The sequence below is a fragment of the Artemia franciscana genome, chromosome 1, assembly GCF_032884065.1.
Source record: "Artemia franciscana chromosome 1, ASM3288406v1, whole genome shotgun sequence".
Taxonomy (NCBI): Eukaryota; Metazoa; Arthropoda; class Branchiopoda; order Anostraca; family Artemiidae; genus Artemia; species Artemia franciscana.
The window spans coordinates 1,155,543-1,171,427 of record NC_088863.1 but is presented as its reverse complement, the minus strand read 5'-3'; the positions used below and the strand labels follow the sequence as shown (position 1 = coordinate 1,171,427).

The following is a 15,885-nucleotide window of genomic DNA, read 5'->3' as shown; positions in this document are numbered from 1 at the left end:
GAACAATTTTATTAGAAAAAAACATTTCTTAATCAATAGCACAACATAAGCGAAGCTTGCGAGGCTGTGCTAAATTCAAAGAAAAAAAAGAGACAACATGGAGAATAAGAAGTTATGGAGAATGAGACCATATACCGAGATCAACAAAAAACAAAAAAACATAAACAATACACTCCCTTGCGTGACCCCAAGACAACAGCAAAAAAAAAAAAAATACATAAATATTACAAATGAATAAGCTATGTAAATTTATATTAGTTAATCAGTTTCAAAAGCATACCTACCGAGCAACTCCACACGTAAATCAGACTTAAACTGGTCAAGGCTACCTATTTCCTTGATATCTACACTCAGTTTATTCCAAAGTTTTGAAGCTCTGTAAATAAGTGAAAAAGAAGACCTACTTGAAACTAATCGAGGAACCTCAGTATTACCTCGTATCCGAGTATTGTGGTGGTGAACATCAGACCTCTCACAAAATATTCCTGTAAAACAATCGGGAAGGCTACCTCTGTAATACCTATATATAAAAATCAACGTATAAAAATCACGTAATCCAGCTGCAGGCATTATATTTAAATCACTACACATAGACCTCAAAGACTCCTGATTCCCAACACCACAAAAAACTCGGACAGCATTATTCTGGATCACACGGATAGGATGAATTATCGAAGGGAAAGTACCAAGCCAAATCGACGAGCAACACAAAATGTACGGGTGAATCAGGGAAGAATATAACAATCGTAGAACATTTGGGGGGAAAATATGTTTTAATTTGCGCATCATACCTAAGTTACGTGACAATATTTTCGAAACTGACTTCACATGATCTTTAAATGATAGGGTTTCATCAACATTGACTCCGAGGTATTGAAAGCCTAGCCTAGGTAGCCTAGATATATACTGGTATAACTTAGATTAGATTAGTTCAATATAAATGTACATAGTATTTATTCCTTAAAGTCTTAATACTACTACTACTACTACTATCAGCTCACCACAGCACCAAGCTACCTTAGGCAAACACAGCTGTGTACGCTCCTCCTTAATACCAATCTATTCACAGCATCCTTCTTTACCATCTCCCAGGAAGTTCCCATCTCCTTTAAATCTTTCATTATGACATCCTCCCACCCCAACCGCGGAAAACCTGCTTTCCGTTTATCCTTAGACGGTTTACAGAAAAAGACAATCTTTCGGCAATTTCATATCCTTCATCCCTAAAGTGTCCTAGCCATCTCAACTTTTTCTCTCATCATAGCCCTACAAAGCGGGACTGAGCCACAATTTCCGTACAGCCTGCTGTTTGAAATACGGTCAATCTAGCAAATCTTCATCCATTTTTGAATTGTTAAAGTTAACGAACTGACAACGTTTAGAATGAGCTTTGTTTTCAGTAAGTTTGAATCATGTTCTAGACTTGAGAAGGTATGGTGGTTGCTAGCTCTCGTATGACTCAATATATGACTCGGTCATATATTGCAATTTCTGATGGTTTTGGGCTGCATTAATTCTTTGACGGTGATTTGTGGTAGTGTTATGTTTGGAAGATTATTTGAATTGATTTCTGCTTAGTTTTGGTTTAATGTAGCTCTTTATTAATCATGAAGTGAACTTTGAACAAACAAAAATCCGAATCAATGCTTTCATGTTGCCTATAGTAATAGCGCAAAAATCTCCAAGTTATTTTTTTTTTATTGTTTTTCAATAGAGCCACTTCTATTGAAAGTAGTAGTAGAAATTTCTGAGAGAACTTGTTCGATTGGAAGTTGAAAGCTTTACGGCTCTTTTCAAGATATAAACCTGAAAATTAGACAGCTATCTTCCCTCCCACGTCCCTTTTTAGCCCCCTCAGTCTAAGGTCAAAAAACTACGCCACTGTTTATAAGATTAGCCAATACAGACCCTGAGGCAAGGGCTTCAAGTTATACAAATTGCCCAGTGTTTACGTATAAGGTATGTTTGGTATCTTAAAGGTCTAATTGAGAGGTACCATGCCTCCCATAGTTTTTAGCGAAAACATTGTGAAATATGCGAATACCCGTTGTTTACATGCAGGATTTATAATCGGGAACGGGGTGAGTTCTCGTTCCTGGGTATGTCCAAAAAGGTGTAAGTACTAATGTGAAGCTATAAGTGAAAATTGAGTGGCATGTTGATGTAAATGAAATGAAACTAATTGCATCCAGGTCACCGAAAAAGTATATTTACAATATCTAAGGAATGGCTAAGGGTATTAACTTGAACCATTTACGGGTTGCATAACTTTATTGGCGCTACAACTGCAACTATGATTATTTACAAATACAAATCTAACTATTTATGGCTGAAACTACTTTGACTGTGACTATTTCTACTTGTAACTACTTTCAGAAAATTTTGAATGGGATATTGAGCAACATTAAAACATATCTTGTGCATACTGGTTGTCAACCTCCAGTATAGTTGAGTATAGTTAAGTTGAAACCTCCAGGGCATTAAGGGGAATATTTAAGAATGGCCAGAATACAGTCAGCCTCTTTAGCCTTTTAAATACCCCCTCTTCCTCCAAACTGACCAATTAAAGTTACAAAACTATGATGCTCCATAGGTTTAGAAATTATGCTTCTGGGATGCAATGTTCCCTAAAGCTTTTGGGGAAGAACTTAAAATTATGAGCTTTGCCCATTGTTTAAGTTTATAAACGTTGGTTGGAAAAGAAGGTATTTTTTAGCTCTCATTGGCGAGTGGTTGACGCGTAGTATTTAAATGTCCGTGTCCTTAAGGTCTTAGGTTCGAGTCCTGGTGTCGCTGATTATTTGTTTGGGAAGGGAGATCAGTGGTTTTACTTTGTGAGCTCAGCCAGACTCAACCCAGCTCTCAACGGGTACATGGGTGAATCTGGGGAAAAAACAGGAGAAGCGTTGGCTGATCTGTCCCTAACCCCGCATTGCGCTCTAGATTGAAGGCAAAGAATCCGAAAACCGGTACTTGCGCTACGCAGACCATTGGTCAGCTTGGAAAAATGTCTTGTGTTTTATAAAAAATATACAACTCTTGATCCTCTGTGCGTACGTAAAGGGTATGGCTATTAATTTGTAACTTCAGTGAATGTTGAGGGGTATGTTGAACTATATAAAAAGACAAGAGCTAAGAGCTCATATGGCGATTGTGACGAAGTCGGAAGGGCCAAGAGCCAAGTGCTAATATGGTATGAGCTCTAGCAAAATTCTAAGAATCAAAAATTGCTTTAAAAGCAAAATCAGAGGCTTAATGCCAGTCGGGATTTAAAATAAGAGCTCTGAGTCACGAGTTCCTTCTAAATAGCAAAATTCATTAAGATCCGATCACCCACTCGTAAGTTAAAAATCCCTCAGTTTTCCTAATTTTACCTATCCCTTCAGCCCCCCAGATGGTTGAATCGGGGAAAACGACATTATGGTCGGGATTTGAAATAGAATCTCTGAGACGTGAATTTCTTCTAAATATCAAATTTCATTAAGATCCGGTCACCCGTTCTTAAGTTAAAAAACCTTTATTTTTCTTATTTTTCCAAATTAACAACCCCCAGCTTCCTCAAAGAGAACGGATCCGTACCAATTATGTCAATCTCGTATCCATAACTTGTGCTTATTCTTCCCATCAAGTTTCATCCTGATTTCTCCACTCTTAGCGTTTTCCAAGATTTCCGGTTGCCAAGATTTCTGTTTCCCCCTCCAACCCTCTACGTCTTCGGATCTAATTCGAATCGAAAATGGACCATCTGAGACATAAGATTCTTCAATATATCGGGTTTCATTAAGATCCGATCACTCATTCGTAAGATACCTCGATTTTCGCATTTTCCAAGAATTCCTGCTTCCCTCTCCTACTCCCTTCAGTGTCACCGGATCTAGTCGGGATTTAAAATAAGAGTTCTAAAGCACAAAGTTCTTGTAAATATCAAATTTCATTAAGATCCCATCACCCGCTCGTAAGTTAAAAATACTTCATTTTTTCTATTATTCCGAATTAACCGGCCTCCCACTCCACCCTGAAGGTCAAATCAAGAAAACCACTATTTCTAGTTTAATCTGGTACGGTCCCTGATACTCCTGCCAAAATTCATTGTCCTAGATTACCTGGAAGTGCCTAAAGTAGCAAAACCGGGACAGACTGACTGACAGACCGACAGAATTTGCGATCGCTATATGTCATTACATAAAAAAACTAGTTTTTTTAACTGAAAGTAAGGAGCGACATTAAAACTTAAAACGAATAGAAATTACTCCGTATATGAAATGGGTTGTCTACTCCGCAATTCCTTGCTCTTTACGCTAAAGCTTTTAATTGTTTTAAAAAGCAGAATTGTGGCAAAGAGTCAAATTTAAGCGTAAAGAGCGAGGAATTGCGGAGGGGACAACCCATTTGATATAAGGAGTAATTTCTGTTCGTTTTAAGTTTTAATGTCGCTCCTTACTTTCAGTTAAAAAAATCGAGGCCTCATCGAGGGAGACAAAACCTCCATTAATTTTGAAGAAAATTTATTATTTAGTAGGTATCTTTTAAACTGTTGCTCGTTTTAAGCGTCAAACCTGCTCTTTAGGGCAGATAATTTTTTTCAACTAATCCTTGCTCGTTTCTAGCGCAAGGAAAACAACAAAAATAGGGGTCCATTATACTTCATAATATATTCCACATCAATATTTTTTTTTCAAAAGACTGCCTTTAAAACCTTTCCATCAAGTAAAAATGTGAGCCGCAATATTGATAAATTTTCTGTGCTTCCTGTTTTGCCACATTTCCTCATGATAAATTTTCCTGATATTTAAGGTGCTTTTACATTCTAAATTTTATTAGTTATCCAGATTAGATTCTCTTGTTTTAAAACTTCAAAAGTGAAAATGAATATACCCTCTATATTTGCAAATAGGATAGAAAAGGAATCATTGAAGAGTAAGAATGTAGATACAGTGAATATAATTTCTGAAATTAATCTATTAGAAATACGGAAAAATCTATTGGAAAAAGTTAGAAACACGGTCACTATATAAATGCGGGAAACTTGTCACAATATAATGTTGCACACTCTGTGGTAATACTTTTACTTATCCTGAATCTTTGCTTAGCGCTATTGCACTGCCTATGGTTTAGTTTCAGCTTTATGTGCCTGCTGATATCAATGTTATTTATAAATCTAAATTGGGGAGCCTACAAACAAATCAATTTAATAAAAAATCATAAATAATACAAAACTGAATTTTACAGAATCAAAATTCATTTAAAATTACAAGAGAATGAATAGCGTGATACCCGAAACTGTTAGAAAAGCGCTTGGTTCATGTATAAGATTGAGTATCCTCTGCTGGGAATGGGGGGCTGAGGGAAGTAGAGGGCGGATATATACAGCAGAATTAGTGGTGAATATGGATGAAAAAAGCCGAGTATATACTACATTTATTTTCAAACACCTGAATGCTTGTTTACGCTATACTAGTGTCATCTGCGTCAGCTCGTTGCCGATAATTATATAAAAATTCAAGCCGCAGTAGTTACATTTATTATTGTTTAATATGTGTTTATTGTTTATATTGTATTGCGTAGTGTTTTGAAGATAACCAGGTAGCGCGATTGTTATATATATACTTTCCTTCACTACCACTTGAACAACATCTACTTCAATACCACGTTCTCTTGCTTCGCAATAAAAATACAGTAGCTACGCCCCTGCTTCTCTTGCTAGGGAACTACTTAGGTTTGATGTGGTGTCAACAGGCGGAGTAGATATGTTCTCTGTAAAATTCGTTTGCCCTGCAAGCCCTATTGCTGAAAAGGGGGGTCAAAGTGATTGGTCTCACGCCATCGACATTAAGTTCATTATCTTTTTTAGGGATTGGAGTAACATACCCCGTTTTCCATATCTGGGGGAAAACTGAAGAAGTTGAAAAGTCTTTTATAGTTCAATCGGAATATCTATGGGAGTCATACTAGTTCTTTTAAGTTTCTTTATCAAACAGTTCGTGGAAACGAACTGTAGTAAGGAGCGACCCGGCTCAATAGTAACCAAAACTCTAGAAAATGGAATTTTGATACCAATAGCTACATCAAAAGAATCGGATTTTAATGCTGGTTTTAAATATATAAGTTTCATCAAGTTTAGTCTTACCCATCAAAAGTTACGAGCCTGAGAAAATTTGCGTTATTTTAGAAAATAGGGGAAACGCCCCCTAAAAGTCATAGAATCTTAACGAAAATCACACCATCAGATTCAGCGTATCGGAGAACCCTACTGTAGAAGTTTCGAGCTCCTATCTACAAAAATGTGGAATTTTGCATTTTTTGCCAGAAGGCAGATCACGGATGCGTGTTTATTTGTTTTTTTGTTGTTTTTTTTTCTTTTTCCCAGGGGTGATCGTATCGACCCAGTTGTCCTAGAATGTTGCAAGAGGGCTCATTCTAACGGAAATGAAAAGTTCTAGTGCCCTTTTTAAGTGACCAAAAAAATTGGAGGGCACCTAGGCCCCCTCCCACGCTAATTATTTTCTCAAAGTCAACGGATCAAAATTCTGAGATAGCCATTTTATTCAGCGTAGTCGAAAAACCTTATATCTATGTCTTTGGGGACGACTTACTCCCCCACAGTCCCCGTGGGAGGGGCAACAAGTTACAAACTTTGACCTGTGCTTACATATAGTAATGGTTATTGGGAAGTATACAGGCGTTTTCAGGAGGATTTTTTTGGTTTGGGGGAGGGGTTGAGAAGAGGGGGATATGCTGGGGGAACTTTCCTTCGAGAATTTGTAATGGGAGAAGAAAATTTCCATGAAGGGAGAGCAGGATTTACTAGCATTATTTAAAAAAAAAAAACAATTAAAAAATAAAAGTGAAAAAGCTTTTTCAGCTGGAAGTAAGGAACAGCAATAAAACTTAAAACAAACAGAAATTATTACCCATATGAGGGGCTCACCTCCTTCTAATACCTCGCTCTTTACGCTAAAGTATTTTCAGTGATTTCAACTACTTATTCTACGGCTTTTGTGATTCAGGGGGTCATTCTTAATGAATTGGGATAAAATTTAAGCTTTAGTGTAAAGAGCGAGGTACTGACGATGGGGCGAATCCCCTCATATATGTAATAAAAACATGAGAATACAAAAGTTCTTTACGTAAGCTAATTTATAAGTTACGTAAATCTTTTACCAATAAAAAGATTCGTAAAAAATTAAAAGTTCTAGTTGCCTTTTTAATTAACCAAAAAATCGGGGGGCAACTAGGGTTCGTCCCCCGCTCTTTTTTTCTCAAAATCATTCGATCAAAATTATGAGAAAGCCATTGAGCCAAAAAAAAAAATATGCAAATTTCGTTTTGATTATTCCTCTGCGGAGAGCCAAAATCAAAACATGCATTTGATTCAAAAACGTTCAGAAATTAAATAAAAAAAAACAAGTTTTTTTAACTGAAAGTAAGGAGCGACATTAAAACTTAAAACGCACATAAATTACTTCGTATATGAAAGAGGCTGCTTCCTCATCAACGCCCCGCTCTTTACGCTAAAGTTTTTTACTGTTTTAAAAAGAAGAATTGAGAGAAAGAGTCAAACTTTAGCGTAAAGAGCGGGGCGTTGATGAGGAAGCAGCCTCTTTCATATACGAAGTAATTTATGTGCGTTTTAAGTTTTAATGTCGCTCCTTACTTTCAGTTAAAAAAACTTGTTTTTTTTTATTTAATTTTACTAAAAACTTGATCCTCAGAAATAGTAGGTAAAGGTACGTCATTATGTGGAATTCTTGATACTCTTGGCTCTTTTTATTTACATCAACAGGCAGCAAAGACTGGATTATTCTGGCCAAATGGGTTAGCAACTGTTTCATCATTTTACGGGTTTACCCTTAACGGGTTTTACGGGTTCACCATTTAACGGGTTAGCAACTGTTTCATCATTAGAATCAGAACAAAAATCAACACCACTAGGGGTTTTCCGCAAATTCATTTTATTTCCTTATACCACATGCTAGGCTTTGATTCAAAAAGGTTATCAATTTTTTTGGTAATGTTTAGCTGCAGGTTTTCTTGTCATTTTACGTACTTCGTTACGGAGCTTATTAGCATTTCCTATTTTCCCTTCTTTTCTTAGTTGAATTTTATACTGAATCAAATCTTTAATTTCTTGGGTTATGTAAGGACGATCTGTGTTGCACCGCTTAGAAATTTTTTCAGGGAAGCATTCTTCATATTTGTTTCTTAATTTATCTTGCAGAAATTTAGCTTTTTCATCGGAGGACTCTAAAATTGCAACCTCATCCCAGGAGTCGGATGTAATCCAATTTCCCAATTCTAATAGATCCTTGTCCGAAAGTGGTCGGTAGGAAACTTTCTCAACTACATATTTTACTTATACGAATGTAGTGGATCCCACTTTATCATGTAGTGGTAGCTACAACCAAGGGGAGGTAGGTCTTGAGGTTCATTATGATATTTTGACAAATTTGTGCAAATTAGGCCTAGTTTAGTTTATGTCAAGTTTCTGTGGGAAGATTAGAAAACCATTTAGCATAATAAAAATGGATATGGAATTAAAGATAGGAGATTGATTCTGCAACATAGGATGTTCTAACATAATATTATCAAGTCACTCTCAATAAATTTTCTAGACAATATCCTCTACGATTGAAAATACTTGGTATATAAATAGTAAAATGCCATATAGCAAAATTTGTATTTCTATATAATTCAGATACAGGATAACTTTTAATGTAAAACTAAGCAGTCTTCAGATAATGCAACTGAATGCAGGCATGATTTTGCAGTTTCAGTGTGATAGCTTGGAGGAGGCCTTGAATTAACGCTGTACGGCAATGGTTCATAATCACTGTCACCATCTGCATAATGGGGATGTCGATACATTTCCTTCACACCATAATTTATTACGTCATTCGTATCCTAAATAAAATTATTTTCAATATAAGTCATTTTTGCTCACAAACAAAAGTTTTTTTTTACAGTCTCTGCTAAACTGGTATGCCGAGCACACAAAGTCGTCAAAATGCTAGCCAGTATCTCCTCCCTCCCTTCATTATTTGTCACATTGTATTCAACAAGCGGAATGTAGTAGAGCAACAGAAAAAAAAGTAAAGTTTCTCAGCAGTATCAGGCATAGTATACCTGTTGAAACTGTTTGGAAAGATCACTGAAAAGTTATGGTCACAAAACCAGGAGATTCGACTGTTCACTTCTAGTATCTGTTTATGTTTATGATGCTTTTGTCTATACTCTTTCCTCATAATTTTCTTTTTACTCTACTTTCCCTGTGTCTCTGTATACTAGATCGTAATTTAATTATTTAAAAATGTGTGCGCGTATGCACATTTAAAACGATAAAATTATTTCCATTTAGGAAAAAATACTATGAGGCTACTAATCGTGATAAAAAATGACAGTGTGTATGAAAGGCAGCTCAATAAGACGATGATTATTGGATAAAAATCAAGAAAATATATTAAATCCAAGGTCTAACTAGTAAAAAAAAAGTATACATTCTACAATATCGCGTCATCATAACGCAAAAGTCTAATCAGCACTTGTCCGGAACTTTCGGAACTTTGCCCAATCAGCACTTTGCACTAGCAAATGGGTTGTAATGAGCATTCTGCTCATTCATTGTTTGAGAAGCATCCATCAATAGCTCTGTGCGAGCCAGGTGCACTGCCTACAACGAGGCACGAACAGATCTCGAAAGCCGAACTGTAGAAAATTAACAGCTTGCAAAGATATTACGTATCTCGATAACCTTCTTTCAGCCCCGAGGCAATATGTACCCTAGGCCAGGAGTCCCTACTCTATAAACAATATTAAGAATGTTCCACTCATTTTCAATAGACCGTTGAAAGAAAAAAAAATCTACTTTTTAGTACATTGTTCGAAGTACATTTAATACACACTCTTATAGGTTATCAATGCATAAATGAAAAAAAGTCGTTGGGCTAGGGAAACTGAGCTAAAATTTCACGTCATCTGAAGCCCAATCTGTTTTGGGCTGCTCATTTTCAATTATATTCATAGACCATTGAGAGAGAAAAAATTCTACTTTTTAGTACATTATTCAGAGTATTTTTGGTACAAACTTTTCTAGGTTATAAATTCATAAATGAAAAAGGTCATTTAGTTAGGAAAACTGAGCTAAAATTTCAAGTTATTTACAGCCCGATCTGTTTTGTTCCTCTCATTTTCAGTTATATTCATAGACCATGGAAAAAGAATATTTTCTACTTTTCTGGGTGTGAAAAGCAAAAATCAGCAGTATCTAATAAATGGCATCTTTACAAGATATTAAATAAAAAAACAAGATTTTTTCAACTGAAAGAAAGAAGCAATATTAAAACTTAAAACGAACAGATATTATTACGTATATGACGGGGCCCGCCCCTTCGTCAATAATAATAAACTTTAGCCTAAATAGCGCGGTAGAACACTGAAAAACTGAGTACGATGGTTCAGTCGCACGATGGTTCAATTAAATGGGGTTACGTTGGCTGGGGCTCAGTTACACGAGAGTTTAGGTGCAAAAGGAGGGGTCTAACCAATGAGCTACCAAGAAAAAGTAAACAGCAAAAAAAAGAAGATTAAAATGAATAAAGAAAAAAAACAAAAATCCAAGAGCAAAAAAAAAGGATAGCAAAATGAATAAAGAAAACAAATGAAAATCCAATAACAACAAAAATAGAGCAAAATGAATAAAGAAAACAAATGAAAATCAACAGCAAAAAAAGGAGAGTAAACTGAATAAACAAAACAAATGAAAATCCAACAGCAAAAAAGGAGAGCAAAATGAATAAAGAAAACAAATGAAAATTCAACAGCAAAAAAAGGAGAGCAAAATGGATAAAGAAAACAAATGAAAATCCAAGAGCAAAAAAAGGATAGCAAAATGAATAAAGAAAACAAATGAAAATCTAACCGCAAAAAAAGGAGAGCAAAATGAATAAAGATAACAAATGAAAATCCAACCGCAAAAAAAGGAAAGCAAAATGAATAAACAAAACAAATGAAAATCCAACAGCAAAAAAAGGAGACCAAAATGAACAAAGAAAACAAATGAAAATCCAAGAGCATTGTTCCACGATAAATGAAATGCATAAATTATTACCCTTCTAGGAGGAATTGTTCTCTCTAATGCTTTTGTAATTTTTTCGTAATGGCATCGGGGTCGTTTTGGTAGCTCAAACGTTGCATATGGTTTTACTGCTTCATATTGACCTTCCAATATATAGTATTGTCTCTTATCTAAACGTACAATTAAATCATTATTATTGTCTAAGATGCCTATAATATAAGAGAATACAGAAATATGAGTGAATTAAATAAAAAAAAACAAGTTTTTTCAACTGAAAGTAAGGAGTGACATCAAAACTTAAAACGCACAGAAATTACTTCGTATATGAAAGAGGCTGCTTCCTCATCAACGCCCCGCTCTTTACGCTAAAGTTTGACTCTTTCTCTCAATTCTTCTTTCTAAAACAGTAAAAAACTTTAGCGTAAAGAGCGGGGCGTTTATGAGGAAGCAGCCTCTTTCATATACGAAGTAATTTCTGTGCGTTTTAAGTTTTGATGTCACTCCTTACTTTCAGTTGAAAAAACTTGTTTTTTTTATTTAATTTCTGAACGTTTTTGAATCAATGCATGTTTTGATTTTGGCTCTCCGCAGAGGAATAATCAAAACGAAATTTGCATATTTTTTTTTTGGCTCAATGGCTTTCTCATAACTTTGATCGAATGATTTTGAGAAAAAAAGAGCGGGGGACGAAGCCTAGTTGCCCCCCGATTTTTTGGTTAATTAAAAAGGCAACTAGAACTTTTAATTTTTTACGAATCTTTTTATTGGTAAAAGATTTACGTAACTTATAAATTAGCTTACGTAAAGAACTTTTGTATTCTCATGTTTTTATTACATATATGTGGGGATTCGCCCCATCGTCAATACCTCGCTCTTTACACTAAAGCTTAAATTTTATCCCAACTCATTAAGAATGACCCCCTGAATCACAAAAGCCGTAGAATAAGTAGTTGAAATTACCGAAAATACTTTAGCATAAGTAAGGAGCGACCCGGCTCAATAGTAACCAAAACTCTAAAAAATGGAATTTTGATACCAATAGCTACATCAAAAGAATCGCATTTTAATGCTGGTTTTAAATATATAAGTTTCATCAAGTTTAGTCTTACCCATCAAAAGTTACGAGCCTGAGAAAATTTGCGTTATTTTAGAAAATAGGGGGAAACGCCCCCTAAAAGTCTTAGAATCTTTACGAAAATCACACCATCAGATTCAGCGTATCAGAGAACCCTAGTGTAGAAGTTTCGAGCTCCTATCTACAAAAATGTGGAATTTTGCATTTTTTGCCAGAAGGCAGATCACGGATGCGTGTTTATTTGTTTTTTTTTTTTTTTTTTTTTTTCCCAGGGGTGATCGTATCGACCCAGTTGTCCTAGAATGTTGCAAGAGGGCTCATTCTAACGGAAATGAAAAGTTCTAGTGCCCTTTTTAAGTGACCAAAAAAATTGGAGGGCACCTAGGCCCCCTCCCACGCTAATTATTTTCCCAAAGTCAACGGATCAAAATTCTGAGATAGCCATTTTATTCAGCGTAGTCGAAAAACCTTATAACTAGGTCTTTGGGGACGACTTACTCCCCCACAGTCCCCGTGGGAGGGGCAACAAGTTACAAACTTTGACCTGTGCTTACATATAGTAATGGTTAATGGGAAGTATACAGGCGTTTTCAAGAGGTTTTTTTTGGTTTGGGGGAGGGGTTGAGAAGAGGGGGATATGCTGGGGGAACTTTCCTTCGAGAATTTGTAATGGGAGAAGAAAATTTCCATGAAGGGAGAGCAGGATTTACTAGCATTATTAAAAAAAAAACAATTAAAAAATAAAAGTGAAAAAGCTTTTTCAGCTGGAAGTAAGGAACAGCAATAAAACTTAAAACAAACAGAAATTATTACCCATATGAGGGGCTCACCTCCTTCTAATACCTCGCTCTTTACGCTAAAGTATTTTCGGTAATTTCAACTACTTATTTTAACTACTACGGCTTTTGTGATTCAGGGGGTCATTCTTAATGAATTGGGATAAAATTTAAGCTTTAGTGTAAAGAGCGAGGTACTGACGATGGGGCGAATCCCCTCATATATGTAATAAAAACATGAGAATACAAAAGTTCTTCACGTAAGCTAATTTATAAGTTACGTAAATCTTTTACCAATAAATAAAATTAAAAGTTCTAGTTGCCTTTTTAATTAACCAAAAAATCGGGAAACAACTAGGCTTCGTCCCCCGCTCTTTTTTTTCTCAAAATCATTCGATCAAAATTATGAGAAAGCCATTGAGCCAAAAAAAAAAAAATATGCAAATTTCGTTTTGATTATTCCTCTGCGGAGAGCCAAAATCAAAACATGCATTGATTCAAAAACGTTCAGAAATTAAATAAAAAAAACAAGTTTTTTCAACTGAAAGTAAGGAGTGACATCAAAACTTAAAACGCACAGAAATTACTTCGTATATGAAAGAGGCTGCTTCCTCATCAACGCCCCGCTCTTTACGCTAAAGTTTTTTACTGTTTTAAAAAGGAGAATTGAGAGAAAGAGTCAAACTTTAGCGTAAAGAGCGGGGCGTTGATGAGGAAGCAGCCTCCTCATATACGAAGTAATTTCTGTGCGTTTTAAGTTTTGATGTCACTCCTTACTTTCAGTTGAAAAAACTTGTTTTTTTTATTTAATTTAAAATAGAAACAACTCTGTTACAAAGCTTAATAAAATCAAAAGCCATTTGCTCACGTTATCTGTCGAACATTTCCCCTCCCGACGGATCTAGGTATAAAAGTACCATGGAGAACAAGGACAGTGCGTGGACTTACATATGACTCAAAGAGGCACCACAATCCTTTCGAATGAACGACAAAGTCGAAGACAGCAAAAATGTCATTACTGCAGACAAAGAGAGGTTTAGTCACCAAGGTTATTGGTCCCAATAGCACAAGGGACTTCTTTGCAAACCAAGGGACTCCATCAAAGTTCAATGCAGGTTATCCTCAACGGCTTCATATTAAAAGAATACCCATTCTTATCAGGAGCACCCCAAGGAAGTATTCTTGGGCCAACTCTTATCTTGGTGTTCATAAACGACCTAGCAGACAAGCTTGAGAAGAAACCTAACCACTTTACGATGACACACGAACAAAAATATCAATTGCTAAGGACGAAAATCGCAGTGAACCCCACAAGGAGCTTCAAGCTGACTTGGAGAAAACTGAGGAGTGGGCAGATGCAGGGCTTGTCACTTTTAAGACATTAAAAACGAAAGAGCTCCAAATTTCTAAGGCACGTAATATGAGAGCTTATCCTGATTTTGTCTTAAAAGGAAAGACAATAACACGACTTGATGCAATACGCCTACTTGGAATTAACTTCTCTTCGGATTTCTCAGGGATTGATCATCCCAGTAAAATTAGATCATCTTGCTCCAATAAGCTAGGAGTTATCCAAGATGCGAAATTCTCCTCCCTGATGATTTGATTCTGCCTCTATTCATTTCGTGCATCAGACCTGTCATGGATTACGCATGTCCTCTCTTCGTTGATACACCAAAAACCCACATCGAACCACACCAACGGGTTCAAAATCGAGTAGTTTTTTCAGCAGCCTTTGGCAACACGATAGCCAAATCCCCATAGTTTATCCAGGAACGCTTTGACGCGGTGTCCATATCGGTTTTCTACAACTAGCCTATATGCATAACCCTCCATCAAAGGAGCTATTGCAGCTCGTTCCTGACAGAGCCAAGCCCTTGCGATAAACTTGTCGAAGCAAAGCTCGTCAGGTCTACCTTGAGCAGGGTACTCCCCACCAAGAATATCTGAAAGAGAGTTTCGCTCGACGATCAGTCGGTCGCATGGAATATCTTGACGGAAGAGGTAATCCCAGAAAATGCTTCCCTTGTTGAGTTCAAGAAAAGGTATAACAAACACCCCAGAGTTGGAAAATGAGGTAATTACTAGGACTAGCAAAATATCATTACCTCTAATGGAGCCGTGAAGCCTAAGTTAAAAAAAACGATGTAGTTGTTGTCTCCATTGTTGTGTCCTATTGTTGTGTTATTGTATCTTTGCCGTCATGTTTATCTTTGTATTGTAGTGTGTTATTATTTTATTCTTTGTCTAGGCCTAGTTTTTCGAGCTTGTCTCCCCATGGGCCTATGTCATATATATATATACATGTATGTGCGATTATTAAATAAATAAACTTGAACTTGAACTTGAACTCCTTGGTAGCCGACGGACGTGTGTTCAGCCCAATCCAGTCCTGAAGCCAGGTTGCCAAGTTGTCTCTTTCGCATCAATACATGTGAAGAAATATGGGGCACCAGAACGTTCTCAGATACCTTGCTGATAACCGAGGACACTGTGATTCGCTTGTAGCTTTAACAAAGCAAAGAATCTTGAATCTTTTTCAGGATATTGGATATGTGGCACCCCTGAAGTCTGCAGGTTTGACTCCCTGCTCGATGCCCATTTTGAACAATAAGACCAAAGACTCGCGTAAAACCTGTGGGCCGTGCTATAAGCTTCTTGAAGTGATCCAATCAAGCCCCAGAGACTTGTTCTTTTTCGGATTCCTCACTATTAGCCCTAGCCCAATATGCCGTTTAGAACTGGTTACCACAGTGTGACGGGAATTTCGTTGTTTAGCTGCCTTTCTAGTCCTGATTTGAATGTTGTCTCCAGTTCATTGGAAAGTGATACAAACACGTGCTAATAATGGTTTACCCAAGTTTCATGGTAAATGGGTCTTTGTAATCGGTGTCAGAACGATTTGGGCCGACACCGAAATCGGTCAAATCGCTTCCATAGCATGTTTGGGTCACTCTTAGAAT

General features: G+C 36.4%; 1 protein-coding gene across 3 annotated transcripts in view; it reads right to left on the bottom strand.

Moving 5' to 3' along the window:
- Positions 1-8,658: 8,658 nt before the first annotated feature.
- The window catches only part of LOC136043825 (cell adhesion molecule Dscam2-like), a 285,713-nt gene continuing 278,486 nt past the window's right edge, over positions 8,659-15,885 (bottom strand). For 2 of the 3 annotated variants that reach the window (XM_065728754.1, XM_065728764.1), the window contains exons 28-29: positions 11,105-11,241; positions 8,659-8,901 (exon numbers count right to left, since the gene is read on the bottom strand). In XM_065728754.1, coding sequence (XP_065584826.1) covers positions 8,710-8,901; positions 11,105-11,241 — 329 coding nt within the window. In that variant the 3' untranslated portion in view covers positions 8,659-8,709. The remainder of the gene's footprint in view (positions 8,902-11,104; positions 11,242-15,885) is intronic. The other variant, XM_065728771.1, reaches the window with a different exon arrangement.